Source organism: Sabethes cyaneus, chromosome 3 (genome assembly GCF_943734655.1).
Source record: "Sabethes cyaneus chromosome 3, idSabCyanKW18_F2, whole genome shotgun sequence".
NCBI lineage: Eukaryota > Metazoa > Arthropoda > Insecta > Diptera > Culicidae > Sabethes > Sabethes cyaneus.
This window is the reverse complement of record NC_071355.1, coordinates 12,366,150-12,382,899: the sequence shown is the minus strand read 5'-3', so window position 1 is coordinate 12,382,899 and position 16,750 is coordinate 12,366,150. Positions and strand designations below refer to the sequence as shown.

The window sequence follows — 16,750 nt, the reverse complement described above, 5'->3', positions numbered from 1 at the left end:
TTGGGCAATTTGACAATGTAGTTCCCGTATCCAAGACACGAACCAGCAACATGTTTGCCACCAAAATATCCATGAAACACCAGCGACACTGGCATTCTATATACAGCCTGAATTCGTTAATTGGGCCACGACTGCACTCCAGCTGATTCGCTAATTGGGCCGACTGACAGTTGTTAGAAATTTCTAAACTCGAAAATTCCATACAATTTTGACATTTAAATTGTCACATAGCCCAATTAGCGAACATCCAATTAACGAACCGCCCAATTAACGAACCACCAACTAACGAAACTTTGCTGTATACAGCCTGAATTCGTTAATTGGGCCACGATTGCACTTCAGCTGATTCGCTATTTGGGCCGACTGACAGTTGTTAGAAATTTCTAAACTCGAAAATTCCATACAATTTTGACATTCAAGTTGTCATATAGCCCAATTAGCGAACACCCAATTAACGAACCGCCCAATTAACGAACCACCAATTAACGAAACTTTGCTGTATTGATTATACTGATTTTACACACAAAAAATCGATCACTTCCTTCGAGCCTGTTAATCTGTTCTCTGTAGTAAAAGTTTGAGTAAAACGGAAAAAAAATATTCAACACTGGACAAAGAAGCTTTGGCGATCGTATGGGCAACGGAGCATTTTGACATGTATTTAAGTGGATTGGAGTTTACCATACTTACTGACCATAAGCCTTTGGTGCACATATTCGGCGATTCATCTACAGCAAAGTTTCGTTAATTGGTGGTTCGTTAATTGGGCGGTTCGTTAATTGGGTGTTCGCTAATTGGGCTATGTGACAACTTGAATGTCAAAATTGTATGGAATTTTCGAGTTTAGAAATTTCTAACAACTGTCAGTCGGCCCAATAGAGGTTTTCCGTCAAAAATTTTTTTTTCACTAAATGTTCGGTTTTGACTCTTAGAAATGATACCCATATAAAACTTTCTTTATTAAAGCCTCTAACTACTGTAAAAATGAAAAACTAAAATACGTATATTTCAACAGGTCACTTCTCGGATGTCTTACATGCCTTTTTGTACCAGTGTCCTCTATTTTCACCACTTCGAAACCATTTGTGCCACTCTTTACTCTTGTGGCAAGCAACAAACGAAATGAAAAAGAAGGTAATCATTAGCTTTTCATTCGTTTTATCCTTTTCACTCTACCGCTGATACACATATGTCAAAAACTGTTATGCAATGCTGCCAGAAAATCTGAAAATTTTGATAAACAGTGCAGCCGAAACGAATTTTTTAAAACTCAACATTCGTGATTTGGTGAAAAGAAACTCAACATTCTTGCAATTTGCATTGTTTAAAAAATCGTAGTAAATTCTAGAGTCAACGAAAAAAATATATTTTTGCACCATTGTCACTCGTATTGGGAGTACTTTTGAGAAAAAATAAGAAAAGGAGGGGTATGATCTGACGGAAAACCTCTATTAGCGAATCAGCTGGAGTGCAGTCGTGGCCCAATTAACGAATTCAGGCTGTACAATTTTCCTTGAAATTGACAATATAGAATCTTAAATTAGAGAGAGTTTGTACATGATTCTTTCAAAACTATTAGAACCATAGGAGCCAATAAGGCAAAATGGGTTACTTTCCGTCGTTTCCGCGCGTTGAGACCATCACCGATCGTTTTCTCGTGATTTTTCACATAAGAAAAGTAACTACCTGCTCTTTTTACCCCTTAAAAACAACGGCAACAAAAAGTTCCGTTTTTCCGTTTTTTTGTCGATTCTGCCCACTGTGCGTTGGGAAAAGCAGGAGGGATTTTTCATCGGGATTGCGGTTTGAAGTTTCGAAAAGAAAATTCATTCTGTCAAAGTTTTCTAACCAGCTCAAGCTTTTGATAGCTTTGATTCGCTATGACGGCGCCGCAGTGGAGACACCTACATTAGTTTCGAGTATGCGTGAAGCAGAATAGCGATTTGTTAAAGAGTGCAAAAGACAGAAACATGTCGGAAATAATTTTCACGCATTCAGCTACGGGCAGTTCTGTAAGTGGAAAAGAGGTCGTGCGGTGCCGTCATTGCGAATAGCGCAGGTAAACCGTAAACGTGAAACTTTGCGGTTATATTTATTGTTTACACAGAATTCTGCCAGTTCCTTTGGGTTTGCTGCAGTGTAATTTTCAGATCCCTGTCACGACAGTTGTCAGCTGAAGCCGCCTGCGATAGTGGTGGTAATAGAGGTAAACAACAAATTTTGAAACAAAATTTAAACGAGATAACGCATGTATTTAATGCTGCGCAGTATGACGAAAGCAGCGTGTTGTTTCCCTTTTTTTGTTTATCGTAAAAAATAAGACTATCAAAAGTCAGAATTTTTTCTATCCTATGTTGCCGATAACAAAAAAAACGAACATCGTTCATTATCTACATCCTACATGCAACGTATTTTCTGAACCATAAAACCCTATGATTGCGTAATTCTTACAGATGCTGTCAAAATCGAGCCAGCAAGCCTGGCTCAAACGGCTTCAAGAAAAATGTATGAGAATGACGTTCGTGCCAGGGATGTGGTAATTTTATTTCTCAAAAAAAAACTTTAAGTAATAGTAAAATCTGTGATAATGGCCAGCCCAATTATTACCCCGTCGCTCGTACAATTGCAAGCTCAGTTCAAAGAGGTGGTCGGAAACATATTAAACCGGTGGACAGGCCTTCGATTGGCGGTCGAACATGGCATGGGCGGTGCGTTAGGAGTTAATGTAAGTCTGTCTGAAAAATTAAGGTATAAATATTTAAAAAAAATTACTTTCAGACTGCAATAGAAATCATTGATTACATCACTTGTTACTGCACAGAAAACAAAAAAGTAGATTCTTATGATTTACGGGAAATTCTTGAAGAAATCATGGATCAAGAATTTCAGACCATATGTGAGGATGAATCGATTGATGGTACTTTTTAACTCTTGTTTTGTTTCACCTTTCACCATTAATGAGGGACAATTTAAACTTTTAGAAATAAGCGACATTCTGATAAAACACCTGAACCTTCTGAAGGACGGCAAATCAGAGCAGGTGAATGCCGAACTTAGTCGGTTAGGACCCTGTGAGATTTGGATCAAATCGGGTAATCACATAAAAATGCAGCGCATGGATGATAGTAGCGAAAGCGACGAGGATGACGACGATAACGACGACCAGGATCAAGATATGGAAACGGAGCCAACGGGTGGAAGTGCGGCACCGAGTACGCAAGGGTCTACCACCGAATTCGTTGAAGAAGACGCGGATCCCGGCTGGACTCAGGTACGCAATCGAAGGCGAAGATAAATGGGTAATAAAAAAAAATCAAAGTCATTGGAGATGAATCGTTGTTGAGATATAGGATTTACATTAGTTTGTGCCGATAAGTAAGCTCCACTTTATTTTTCGTCCTCGAAACTGCTGATATTCCAATCGGATTCCTCGTCCGCTCTAGATTCTTGGGTTACCGTAGGAGCTAGCACAGGAACTGTTGCCGCAGCTAATAGGTGTTTAACGTTGTCTAGCTTGCCCTCACTGTCTTCCAAGTTGAACAACACCCGTTTCTTGGGTACGGGTTTTGGTTGCTGTGGAACGGCTTCCAAAAGATCGCTCAAATCCGAGCCGTCCAGCTGTGCTGTCTGTACTGTCGATTGTGACCGATCCGGTGGCGTGACGAGCCGTTTAACTGGTGTTTCCAGCAACCGTTGCAATCGTTGATCATATTCGGAAACCGAAGACGGCCTGTGGGGAGAAGATCTTCCCGCAGGGACTGGAGAGCTAGTTTCATGGCGATCTAATGATGACGGTGGTGGAATGCGGTTGATTTCTGCCTGGACGGTTATTATGTCGTCGCTGGTTAGCTGAACTTCTGTTTGGCCAACGGAAACTACAGACGAGGTTGAAACTGGAATGAATTTAGCCTTGAAGGGATTTGCGCTGGGCGCTGGAATTGTAAGAAAATCATTTGTGGATATTTTTAGCTTGGATGGTAGAATGTCGATTGACGATTTCCGGTCCACGGTTGTTAGGGAAGAACGTATCTTGGGGATTGACTGCGATGCTTCTCGTTGTTTAATTACTGGCACATCGTCATGTTTTGGACTTTTTTGGAGTTTTTTCACAGAATCAATCAGTTTACTCTTTGCTATTTGGTCTACTTTCGCCGAGAGTTGGTTTCTCGTAATAAAGAAACCCCGATTTTTCTTTTTGTTGGTATCTCGTCGTTCAGCCAAAGCAACAGTTGCGGATCGCAAATCTTCGGTTGGTAACTGTTTTGTTTTAGGGTCGATACCCAAACCTTTCAACCGGCTTTTAAACGTATTTAATACTTGCTTTTTAGGAGACATTAGTGGTTTTACCCGTTTCTTTGGCGATTCTTTTTGTTTTACGAGGGAACTCTCGTTTTCTTTAGGCAGATATTTTACTTTAGCTGCTTCCAGCAGTTTTAATTCCTCGTCACTTTCCGAATCCTTTACTTCGTCGGAAAATGATGCTTGTTCGATGACATCATCAATTTCCGATTCTTCTTTCTCTTCAATTACTTCGATAACCGGTACAGTCGATTCAAATGACACTGCAATCTCTTTATCTTCGTTGACTTCATCACGTTCTACCTCTGCTATAGCTGTCATTTTTGGTAATTGTTCAAGCTTTTTCAATTGAGCACAATTTTCGTGTTTTTGCATCATTTCTTCAAATTGCCTAAACTTTTTCTCATAAATCGATTCAATGTTCTGTACAGTTTGATTAACTTGTCGCTGACTGTCTTGGTACATGTTCTCCATCTCATGATATCGATCCTTCCACGCGGTTGCTTCATCTTCGAAGCTTGCTCTCCGTTCTTCCGTTACTACCGGCGGAACAAGTAAACTGTTTGGCTGCCGGTCACGTTGTTCCATTTCACGAATCGCTTCTGCCATGCTTTGACGCATCTGTTCGATTTCGAGCGACACTTTCCGCCTCTCGGCTGTTTTCCAACACTCGAACTGCTCTCTTTGTTCCCGTAAAATTGCTTCCAAATCAGATTTCGAAATAACATCCAACGGAGTCGGCGACGCACTCAACTGTTGCAGCTGGTTTCTTGGTAATGGGGAAAGTTGAGAAGGTGATAAAGATCTGTTAAAAATTGAATTTAAATTTAGTGGAAATATATCTATCATTTGAGTAATTACCCTGGTGGCGACTTCGGTCTACCTGTCTGGACCTCTTTCTCGTTAACATCTTTCCTATCGTCTAGATTGGTCTGGATGGCAACTGTATGGAACTCTGGAGTAACTTTTACCATCTCTTGGTCACATTTTACTTGCTTCGAACAACCATGGCATTGATGTTCACGATTCCTCTGATCTATTAAACCTTTTTCAGCAATATTCAATCTTTCCTTGAGTTGTTTCACCTCTAGTTCTAGCTTTATTGTGTTGATTAAGTTTGTATCCGTTTCCGAAAATTTTCTCTGGTTTGCCAAATTTGTGTCACCGAAAGACGAAGGCATTTCCGTATGTTTGCGGGTCATGTGAGCGTTTAGAAGCTCAAAACTAATGAAATTCTTCGTACACTTCGAGCACGGGTAAACCACTTGACTCTCGGTCCTTTGCAGCTTACGATGCAGCGTTGCTATTTCCTCGTTTTTTCTTCGACAATTTTTTTCCAATCTCAGATTTTCCTTCTGCATATCCTGAGCGGTGTTCCGCAGCTCCACGATGGTTTCATCCAGAAATTGCTTACAAAACAACAAATATTGAATGCTGAATTGCGCCAGCACAAAGTACTTTCCGATCGCTGGGTCTAATATCCGGTTCTGCAGCACCGTTCCAATGGGAACCTCGGAAATGTGGGGAATAAATTCATCTAGCTTTTCGTAATCTCTCTCATTCACTATGGCATACGGATCGATAGATGCTAAAAATAGATGACTGATAACACTTGCATAACACCGAAAATAATTCCAATATCAATTACAAATCAACCTCCAGTCTATACAGTAACCCGACGAGAACTCTCGAATAATGAACCCAGCGTCACGGGCAATTTTAGGGAAATTATGGTTCCATTTATAAGCCATTAAGTAGAGAAAATTCTTGCTGCACAATAAACCACCCTCAGCTGTAGCAGGCTGTGTTTACATTTACGTTTATTATTCGACCTAATAATTTACAAAAATTACCCGCTGCTGTGAACCAAACAATTCATTACCATGGCAACTAGCCTAGCAGAACGAGTAGAACAAACGATATAACTAAACTTTACATAATCCTATCCTATTCTACAGTAGATCAACTATCTCCTCCAGAACCAACGGTTCCACATCCCGATACTTAAACATATGAATCGACCCGGCCGCTATGTTGATGGTCTCGTGATCGGCACTGATCGCAAAATCCGCCACGTTTTCTTTGGCGCGAATGAAAACGTAACTGTCCACGTTCGGGACCACCTTCCGCACGTGCTCATCGTCCTGGTGGTTCTGCGGCATATGCCGCACCGCAAGCTGATGAAAATGATTTTCAACACTTTTGTAGAAATCCGCCGCGAACTGTTGCTCCCCGGCGGAAAGCCGCTTGGCCTCCGGTGCCCGTTTCGACTCCTCTTCCAGTATGTGAAAAGCGTACTCTTCGATTTTCTGTAACCGACAGCGGTGATAACTGGCCAGCACGTACCGTATCCGTTCCACTTCCATACGGTGCGTAATGTAGAGCATTTCATTCTTGTTTGTATTGGCCAAATTTTCTTCCATGTAAACTAGTTGGCTCATGACCATATCGACGATAGCTTCCTTGTACGGTAGGATTTGAACGGCAAATTTTTCGTTCAACCAAGCTTGTTGCAATGCATCCAACACCTGTACCGACAAACAAAATTTTATTATCGAATTTTAAATTGCTAAACTAGTCAAACGGCTAACCTGCTTGGAAGTCATCAGAACCTCTTCCTCATCTTCGTCATCTTCCACGGGGCCACTATTGTCGTTATCCAGGGCAAACATGTTCTCCACTAGCTGGGCATTATTCTGATCCATCTTTGGGCTGGCCTGGATTCACGGAATTCACACACTGTGGGATAAGTTGCAAACGGAACTGAAACCAAACCAACGAAACGAAAATAAAAATCAACTTCGCGCCTGATGCGGTTGTTGATATTGTCTTGAGGCAGCTGTCTGGTCACCCTAGACATACACGGAAAACTCGAACTATGCAATAATAGATTTTAACACAAAAATTATTAATATTTTTTAAATATTTACATACGGTCCATTTTGAATTTTTTTTTATCTTCAATTCTCCGCTTGAAAATTGAGTGACGGACCGTAACTTACGGTTTTAAAAATTGATATTTTTAATAATTTTGCTCATAATTAGGATGAGAAAAAGTGCTATAATTCTAAACGATAGAAGAAAAACAGGATTTTTTGTAGGTATTGTCAATTGCAATCAATAGCTTACGTGCTAGACAATCATAATATTGTCAATTGCAAGGAAAATTGTACCATTCAAAGTGCGCAATCGCTCATAAAAGTGCTATTTTAGCTTAAATCGTTTTGGTATCTTCGGCGCACTTATTGCTTGGAAGATAACGAAAAAGTGCGCCGAAGATACCGAAACGATTTAATGCAAAATAGCACTTTTATGAGCGGTATCACACTTTGGATGGTACAATTTTCCTTGCAATTGACAGTATTATGATTGTCTAGCACGTAAGCTATTGATTTACTTGCAAAATAAACGATATTTGCCCCCGCGACGATTCTGGCGACGGTTTTGCCCGCGACGGTTATAATTCATCGCGTACGAAAGGGTGGGAAATTGATAATATTAAAGGCAGAAATTGTTTTTTTGACGTAGGACTACGTCTTACGACAAGGTTTGGGGTAGGGTGTCATTCCGAAAAATCGAAAAATGCGAGCGTCACGAAAAATGATAGGTTTTGAGTGCTAATAACTTAGCGGTTTCCCTAACAATTTTAAATATTTTTGCACCAATCAATCGGAAAATCTTCTACGCATCAACCCCGATATAAAAATCTATTGATTTCAAAGTACGCACTATTGGAAAATTGAAAATAATGAAGCATTATCCTTTTGACAATCCTCGCTTCGTGATTGGTCGCAACGTTTTCGTTTAATCAGCTCCAGGCCGTGGTTTCCTCTGCTGTACGAAGAAGTCGTCTCCATTCCACTCGGTCCATGGCCGCAATTCGCCAGCCACGTAGTCTACGTAGGGTCCGCAGGTCGCCTTCCACTTGATCGATCTATCTTGCTCGCTGCGCGCCCCGCCGTCTCGTTCCAGTCGGATCGTTATTGAGAACTTTTTTAACCGACATCCTCACGACATGCCCAGCCCACCGCAGGTGACCGATTTTTGCGGTGTGAGCGATGGGTGGTTCCCTAAGCAGCTGATGCAATTCATGGTTCATTCGCCTCCTCCACGTTCCGTCTTCCATCTGCACTCCGCCGTAGATGGTGCGCAACACCTTCCGTTCGAAAATACTAAGGGCGCGTTGGTCCTCCACGACCATAGTCCATGTCTCATAGCCATAAAGGACTACCGGTCTAATCAGCGTCTTGTAGATTGTTATCTTCGTGCGGTGGCGAATTTTGTTCGATCGCAGCGTCCTACGGAGTCCAAAGTAGGCACGATTTCCTGCCATAATGCGTCTTTGTATTTCTCTGCTGGTGTCGTTGTCTGCGGTAACCAGTAAGCCCAGATACATGAACTCTTCTACCACCTCGATTTCATCACCGTCTAAATGAATCTGGGGAGGGAGGTCAGCATTCACTTCTCTAGAACCTCTTCCTTTCATGTATTTTGTTTTCGATACATTAATGACAAGTCCAATCCGTTTGGCTTCAGCTTTCAGTCCGATGTACGTTTCCGCCATCCTCTCAAAGATACGTGTAATGATGTCAACGTCGTCAGCGAAACCAAGAAGCTGGACTGACCTCGTGAATATCGTGCCACTCGTGTCTATACCCGCTCTTCTTATCACACCCTCCAAAGCGATGTTAAACAGCAAACATGAAAGTCCATCACCTTGCCGTAACCCTCTTCGAGATCCAAAGGGACTCGAGACTGCCCCTGATACTCGAACAACACACATTACTCGATCCATCGTCGCCTTGACCAATCGCGTTAGTTTATCCGGAAATCCGTAGTAGTGCATAATCTGCCATAGCTGATCTCGATCGATCGTGTCGTACGCCGATTTGAAGTCGATGAATAAATGATGCGTGGGCACGTTGTATTCGCTACATTTCTGCAACACTTGCCGAAGCGCGAAAATCTGGTCCGTGGTGGCACGGGCACCCATGAATCCCGCTTGATATTGCCCCACGAACTCGTTTGCAAATGGTGATAATCGACGACATAAAAGTTGGGAGAGTACCTTGTAGGCGGCGTTCAACAGTGTGATTGCGCGGTAATTGCAATAACCCAACTTGTCGCCGTTTTTGTAGATCGGACACACGATGCCTTCCGTTCACTCCTCCGGTAGTAGCTCATCCTCCCAAATCTTGACAATGACCCAGTGCAGCGCTCTAGCCAGTGCGTCACCACCGCATTTCAGCAGCTCGCCGGGTAGCTGATCAGCCCCAGCCGCTTTGTTGTTCTTCAGCCGACCGATCTCTTCTGCTACCTCCTGGAGGTCAGGGGCTGGTATTCTGTCGTCTTCTGCACGTGCTCCAAGATCTATTGCCATCAGAGATGCCAGAAGTGAAGACATGTCTTCATTTTGAAGACATTTTGGTTACAAAAAAGTGAAATGTCTTCGCTTGAAGACATGTGAAGACATGTCTTCACCATGCAATTTAAATGAGCGGAAACCGAAAGAAGACAAATGAAGACAATTTTCCTTGATTCGTGAAGACTTTTCAAAAAATCACCTGGCATCCCTGATTGCCATATCGTCACCTCCATGTTCAGCGAAATCGCTGTTAAGGTGCTCGTCATAATACTGCTTTCACCTTTCGATCACCTCACATTCGTTCGTGAGAAGATTACCGTCTGAGTCCCGACACATATCGGCCTGCGGCACATAGCCTTTGCGCGAACGGTTTAACTTCTCGTAGAACTTCCGTTTATCGTTAGCACGGTACAGTTCTTCCAGCGCTTCGCGATCTCGATCTTCCTGTTGGCGCTTTTTCCTCCGGAAGACCGAGTTTTGCCTGTTCCGTGCTTGTTTATATCGCTCCATATTCGCCCTCGTACGGTGTTGCAGCATTCTCGCACGGGCTGCATTCTTCTCCTGCACTAATTGCTTGCATTCGCCGTCGAACCAATCGTTTTTTCGGTTCGGCTTCATTGTACCTAGTGCCGCTAGAGTAGTACTACCGATGGCGGTCTTAATGCCTTTCCAACCATCTTCAAGAGTTGCTGCGCCAAGTTGCTCTTCCGTTGGTAGCGCTGCTTCCAGCTGCCGCGCGTATTCCTGGGCAACTCCGGTGTCTCGTAGCTGCTCGATGTTGGGTCGCGGCGTACGACTTCGACGCGTGTTATGCACCGTCGAGTGTTTTGAGCGCATGCAGACTGCAACTAGGAAATGGATTAGGAAACGTTTATAATATCAGAGAAGAATTTACCGTCGATTAGAATATGGTCAATTTGGTTTTCTATTCGTTGGTCTGGTGATCTCCAGGTAGCCTAGTGGATATCTTTGCGGGGGAAGAAGGTACTTCGGACTACTGTACCGCGGGAAGCTGCAAAATTTACGCATCGTTGGCTATTGTCGTTCGTCGCGGCATGCAGGCTGTTTGGCCCGATCACCGGTCTATATATAGCTTCCCGTCCTACCTGCGTGTTCATGTCACCGATGACGAGATTCACGTCCCGTCGCGGACAGCCATCATACACCTGCTCCAGCTGCGCGTAGAACGTCTGCTTCTCGTCATCGGGTCTCCCTTCGTGTAGACAATGCAAATTGATGATACTGTAATTGAAGAAACGGCCCTTAATCCTCAACTTGCACACCCTTGCGTTAATCGGTTGCCAACCAATCACACGCTGGCGCATCTTTCCCAGTACTATAAAGCCGGTTGCCAGCTCGTTGATGGTGCCACAGCTCTGGTAGAAAGTAGCCGCTCGATGCCCGCTTTTCCATACCTTCTGTCCTGTCCAGCAAAGTTCCTGCAGTGCTACGACTTCGAAGTTTCCGGGATGTAGTTCATCATACATTATCCTATCGCAACCCGGGAAGCCGAGCGATTTGCAATTCCATGTCCCGAGTTTCCAATCGTAGTCCTTATTTCGTCGCGTTATTTTCTTCTTCGTTGTTGGTAACTTTTTGTTTTCCAGGGCCTGCCCCTAACCCCCTGTCTCACCGGAGGACCATCGTGCACAGCACTGTTTAGAGTCCCTGCTGGCATAGGGACGAGTATAATAACACGGTGTTACACGGAAAAAATACTTCTCAAATGACCTAGTGTACGTTGTTAGTCACACCTAGTACATCCTAAAAACACATTTGAAATCTTCCTACCACCCCCAAAATTTCAAGTTATTGCAAAAAAAAACATTTTTTGGCTAGGTGTACACATACTATCATGAATAACCCGAGAATTTACCAAGCAATTTTAAGTTTTTTATACATTTTTGGAAAGCTTAGAGGACAAGCTTTTAGAATATATACACATTCACTATGGTTCTACAAAAGTTAGACGAGATTTTTTCAATTAAATATGAAATTTAACTGCAAAAATGAAATTTTTCTCACTTTAGGGGTCCTTAAAGTGACCTTAAAAATGACCCACATTCCTCAGCTCAACATCAGTTGTTTTATATTCAATCCTAAGGCTTTGGTCAAAATTTCAGCCAAATCGGGCAACATTTGCATATTTGAGACCATTTTTAAGAGGTGTAGAATTTGTTGCTTCTCATATATCACCCGCCTAATCTTACATCGTGTACAAGATGCTGACGCAACAATTCTCAAAGCGAAGAAATGACTTTCTTATCCGAGAATAGTTTTGAACGTTTTATTTGCTGCTTTACGTCAGTTAGTTGACTGCAATTCTATACATAGTTACAATAGTCAAGTATTACATTTAGATTAATTTCTTTCGAAAATGATGGACAAGACAAGGCAGGAGGGATCCGTAGTGATGTCAATTTTTATTTGACCGTCAACTCGGCATAAGACAGGAAGGTACAAATCATTTTCCAAACAACTTTAACTTACTTATATAGTAGCTTGCAATCATGAAAATGAGTAAAAACATGTAAAAATTATCGACCTGCAAAAATTTGAATTTCTCAACATACAGCGCAGCCAAGCCATTTTAACATAACAATTTTTTGATGTCATCAAAATACATGTACCTATATGTAAATAGTGTTTGATGTTGAAATAAGATTTGAGGCGCTATTAACATATACAGCCTGAATTCGTTAATTGGGCCACGACTGCACTCCAGCTGATTCGCTAATTGGGCCGACTGACAGTTGTTAGAAATTTCTAAACTCGAAAATTTCATACAATTTTGACATTCAAGTTGTCACATAGCCCAATTAGCGAACACCCAATTAACGAACCGCCCAATTAACGAACCACCAATTAACGAAACTTTGCTGTATTTAAAAACAATCGAATTTTCTCAACCTGCAGTTAGTCTCAACAAATGCTAAATTTAGCATGATGTACATGAAGAATTGTATTATTACATAAACCTTTGCACGGTGCCTAACCTCAACTCTGGTTTGACGTTTTTGTGTGTTTAGTTTTGATTCCCTTTGTAACCTAATTTTATCGCTAGTGGGTTTATTACTTGTAATTCGTACCACTTGTTTGCGGAAACCGGAAATGCCCGACTTTTCCGAAGCAGAAAAATGATAACAGTTCTGTACAACATATATTTTTGTCATTTTTGCAGTTTTTTCCTTCTGGGTCTAGCGAATAAGTAATCAAAACAAACCCCACAAAACTGTCAAACCTGGGACGAAAAAACGCACTGACATCTGCGTGCAATGCTTTATACGTGGATACATGTTACTATCACTACAAAGAGACTTACGTAGTCCTGCGTCACCTATGCGGTTGTGTCTTGTACACAGCCCCTCTGATTTTTTTTCATTTTTCCTAACTTTTGCACCGTGAAGGTACCATATCTTGCGCCGTTAACACATTTTTATGGTTCTCCCTCTATTATAAGCATTCTACATTCATATTAACAACTTTAATAGCAGCAATGTGTAGACTTAGAGGTACGAACTGCGGATGAGCGTCATTCAGAGAGTCAAGGCTGATCTTAGCATAACGGATTGTGCTTTAGCGAAAAAACTGAATACTGACCGCTGTACTGTACGGCGAATACGTCTCGGAATGGCTACAAGTGTTACCGAGCAAGTGGGGAGCCCAACAGAAGCCTCAAACAATGAACAAAGCCTAGAATCCGGTCTCAGGGGCTGTGCGGCCCATGGGTGGTGACGAAACGCGATACATGTGTCTGATTCAATGATGAATAAGCTTCGGAGAATGCCGATTTGAGCCAAACCCATGGGTTAAATTCTTCATGTCCTGGCTAGCAGTAGGATTTGTAGCAGATTCGAGATTGGTTTTGAGGATGAGTTCGTGATAAAACTTCATGGCTTATTGCATCCTTAGAAACTGTTTCGATTAAAATAATTAATCAATGCGGGACACTTTCCGGGATGCTTAGTAATCCGGGACAAGTCATACAAATCCAGAACATCCCGCATCCCGCATAATCTGGCACGTTTGGTCAGGCTAAACTAACCCCTTTTTCTATATCTTGACCTCTCTCCTCTTGTTAGAGACCAACCCACTTTTGTCAATTCTACTGATTCTCTTATGTCAATTGTCAAGTAATGCTTAGTAATTTGATGAAGAACCGTCCAGGTGTTCCGGATTTATGGCAGAACATACAAACATACATTCACTTTTATGTATTTAGATTTGGACCTCCTCACACCTTTTTGTTTTCCAACCAACTGCACATTTGTTTGCTTGCCGGAAATCCCTACAGTGACAAAGAAACGAAGTCGTTTTCTTTCTTTGAATCCCCCCCTTAATGGAGAGCGAACCATGAGTTCGGAGTTATGGCGAATCAGACATCTATACTTACGTTTATTTTTATATATTTAGAAGATTTATTGTCAATCGCAATCGCAATTTTCTGTATGTTCGCCTTCCTTCAAGGATACGAAAGAAAATTAAACACACATTCTATTTATTGCGATTTCGATTGAAGGAGCCGAATTTGTCACATTGTCATCCGGCATCCTCGCGACGTAGCCGGCCTACTCTAGTCTCACGACTTTCCATGGAGTGTCGGCAGTTCGTGATTCATGCACTGGCGCTACTTCGCCAACAATAGTCCACAACACGTATGTCTTCGCAAGCGTGGTTACCGTTTCAAATCCCTAGATTACTACCGGATTGATTACCTTCATGCGGTGGCGCAAGCGCAAGCTGATCGAAATATGTTGCCCGATTTCTCAATTATATGCGTCGTTTGAATCTCCATACTTGTATTATTGACGGTCACCGGAAAAAAAACCAAATATATGAACTCATCAACCACTTCAAGTTCATCGCCGTCATTACGATCCCTGGAAGGTGAACGTTGGTTTCTATTGGGCCTCTACTTCTAATATATTTGGTTATCGAAGGTTGAAGCCCAAATTAACTCTCATCCCAATCCTCCTAGCCTCTGCTTTTAGTCTGACCCAGACCTCAGCGGTCCTATAGTTTCTAGTGATAACTATGAAATTATCCTCGAAGTCGAAGTAGCAACTGCTGGTTACTCTTATTGAAAATCGTGCCTCTCGTTTCGATGCCTGCTTGCCGAATCACATCCTTTATGGCGAGATTAAACAACATACAGTATAGTGTTCCTCTTTGCCGCAATGCCGACACGTGAACGAAGCACATTACTCATTTTAGCGTAGTTTTGAATAGCCACGTTAGATTATCTAGAAATCTCTTCCCATACCTTATGTGCCATAGCTGTTTTCGTTTGACCATAGTTGTTGTTCCAAATCTTCACAATCTATCCCTTCTTCTGGCGCTTTTTCCTCCTTTGGATCTTGATCAACTGATACCGCATTCGTCGACAATTCGATTCGATCGATTTTTGAATTTCCCCGTCAAACCTTTTATTTCGTGGACTCGGGGCTTCTAGCACTAGGGTATTTTGCCCCATCCGTCTTCGAGGGCAGAATTCCCTAACTTCACAGGAGAAAGTAGAGTCTCTTAACAAGCGCGCCTAGCTTTCAGCAGCTTGAGAGTTGGCCAATTGTCGATTGTTTAGCCGAGGAGGACGACTTTGTCACGAAAGTTTTGGGCAACGGAAAGTTTTGGGAAAGGGGTTTTGAGCAACTCGCACGAACACAGTTGACTACTTTCGGATGGAATAAACACCAAATAATTCGAACTACGACAACGTTTCAATTGCATAAATCTTGCTACTGTGTTTTATATTAAACATGGTAAACAAAATATAATCATCCAACAAAAATAACATCAATCGTGATCTAATCCCTAACTTGGCTTAAGCTTTCTCATCTGAGGCGGTTGTTGCTCCGGAAACGGTTGACTGACCATCGGCACCCGCATGGGACGAATTATCGTCCTGGCAGGACAACGATGGGAAGGTCTTGTACAGAGCTGCTCGGTATTTCGGGTGGCTGATGCCGTAAACGATCGGATTGTAGACGGCGTTGGCCTTGGCGAACAGCGATCCCCAGATGGTGGCCAATGGGCTGAGCTTTGCAGTTCCAAGGACACCGGTGAAGTTGATGACCAGGTACGGAGTCCAGGCCATGAACCACAGCGAGATGGTAACCAGAGCAACCTTGGCCAGTTTGATTTCAGCGCTCTGCTGCTGAGATTCTGACGATCGCAGCGAAGCGACGTTCATCTTCTTAGCCTGTTCTCGCATCTGAGCCTCGTGTGCGGATACAGCCTTCAGAATGAAGTAGTACGAGTAGATGATGGTTAACAGAGGCGCCCAGTAGCAGAAGATGGCATAGACCAGAATGTACGAGCGGCTGAGCCAATCCCGAGTGAGGTAATCGGTTCCGCAAGCGGTCATGTTACCCTCTGGGACGTATCGGTTCCATCCGAACATTGGAGCCAATGTCCAGACCAGTGCGAACAGCCAGATTCCGAGAATTCTCAACAGAGCTCCATTGTTGGTCATTGGCTTAGCCGACAATCCTTTCACGATGACATTGTATCGGTCGAACGCAATCATAGTCATGGTCCAGATCGAGGCACAGCCGAATAGAGATCCAAACATAGCGTACAGCTCACAGGCGAATGCGCTGAAGTACCAGGTCTCATGGTAGCAGTTCACAACCATCGGCGGTCCCATCGTAAACATCATAAAGAAATCCGAGAAGGCCAAATTGACCACCAGTAAATTGGACGGGGTGCGGAGTGCTTTGGTGTTGGTGAAGATGTACATCACACAACCGTTTCCGAGCATCGAGACCATTCCCAGGACGAAGATGGCGAATCCGAGGATCGAGTGCCACAGTGGATTCATCGGTGGGAACTGGTTCCAATGCGGGTGCACCAGATGCAGGATCTCCGGTGGTACTCGGTCGACAACGGTCAGATTGCCACCACCCGACTGCCAGGCTTCGAAATGCGGCTCGACGAAAGCTGCCATCTTTTCACTGTAACTTGTTCGATTAAACTTTTAACTAATTGCTCTGAAGAAAATCGTTGGTTAGACGAACTACTCCAGACTTGCACTTTGTATGTACTAGGTGGTTGCAGGTCAACCCCAAAACACGACTCGGAAGGGTA

General features: G+C 42.9%; 4 protein-coding genes across 4 annotated transcripts; 1 reads left to right on the top strand and 3 right to left on the bottom strand.

Annotated features, from left to right (window-relative positions):
- The first annotated feature begins 2,462 nt into the window (after positions 1 to 2,462).
- Positions 2,463 to 3,333, top strand: LOC128743638 (pre-rRNA-processing protein TSR2 homolog). The gene is made up of 3 exons (XM_053840251.1): positions 2,463 to 2,725; positions 2,779 to 2,917; positions 2,982 to 3,333. Exons 1-3 carry the CDS (start codon positions 2,588 to 2,590, stop codon positions 3,293 to 3,295), a joined length of 591 nt encoding a protein of 196 aa, XP_053696226.1. The 5' UTR covers positions 2,463 to 2,587; the 3' UTR covers positions 3,296 to 3,333.
- Positions 3,334 to 3,387: 54 nt separating this feature from the next.
- On the bottom strand, positions 3,388 to 6,050 carry LOC128739271 (cilium assembly protein DZIP1L). Its single transcript, XM_053834750.1, has 3 exons — positions 5,948 to 6,050; positions 5,173 to 5,887; positions 3,388 to 5,104 (listed from the first exon to the last, which is right to left on the bottom strand). Exons 1-3 carry the CDS (start codon positions 6,048 to 6,050, stop codon positions 3,388 to 3,390), a joined length of 2,535 nt encoding a protein of 844 aa, XP_053690725.1.
- A 138-nt stretch (positions 6,051 to 6,188) lies between these two features.
- On the bottom strand, positions 6,189 to 7,083 carry LOC128743596 (DNA replication complex GINS protein SLD5). The gene is made up of 2 exons (XM_053840200.1): positions 6,891 to 7,083; positions 6,189 to 6,827 (listed from the first exon to the last, which is right to left on the bottom strand). The coding sequence occupies exons 1-2, from the start codon at positions 7,002 to 7,004 to the stop codon at positions 6,252 to 6,254; spliced, it is 690 nt and encodes a 229-aa protein (XP_053696175.1). The 5' UTR covers positions 7,005 to 7,083; the 3' UTR covers positions 6,189 to 6,251.
- An 8,302-nt stretch (positions 7,084 to 15,385) lies between these two features.
- LOC128744363 (opsin-1-like) lies at positions 15,386 to 16,722 on the bottom strand. The gene has a single exon (XM_053841312.1). It carries the CDS (start codon positions 16,608 to 16,610, stop codon positions 15,486 to 15,488), a length of 1,125 nt encoding a protein of 374 aa, XP_053697287.1. The 5' UTR covers positions 16,611 to 16,722; the 3' UTR covers positions 15,386 to 15,485.
- Positions 16,723 to 16,750: the final 28 nt, after the last annotated feature.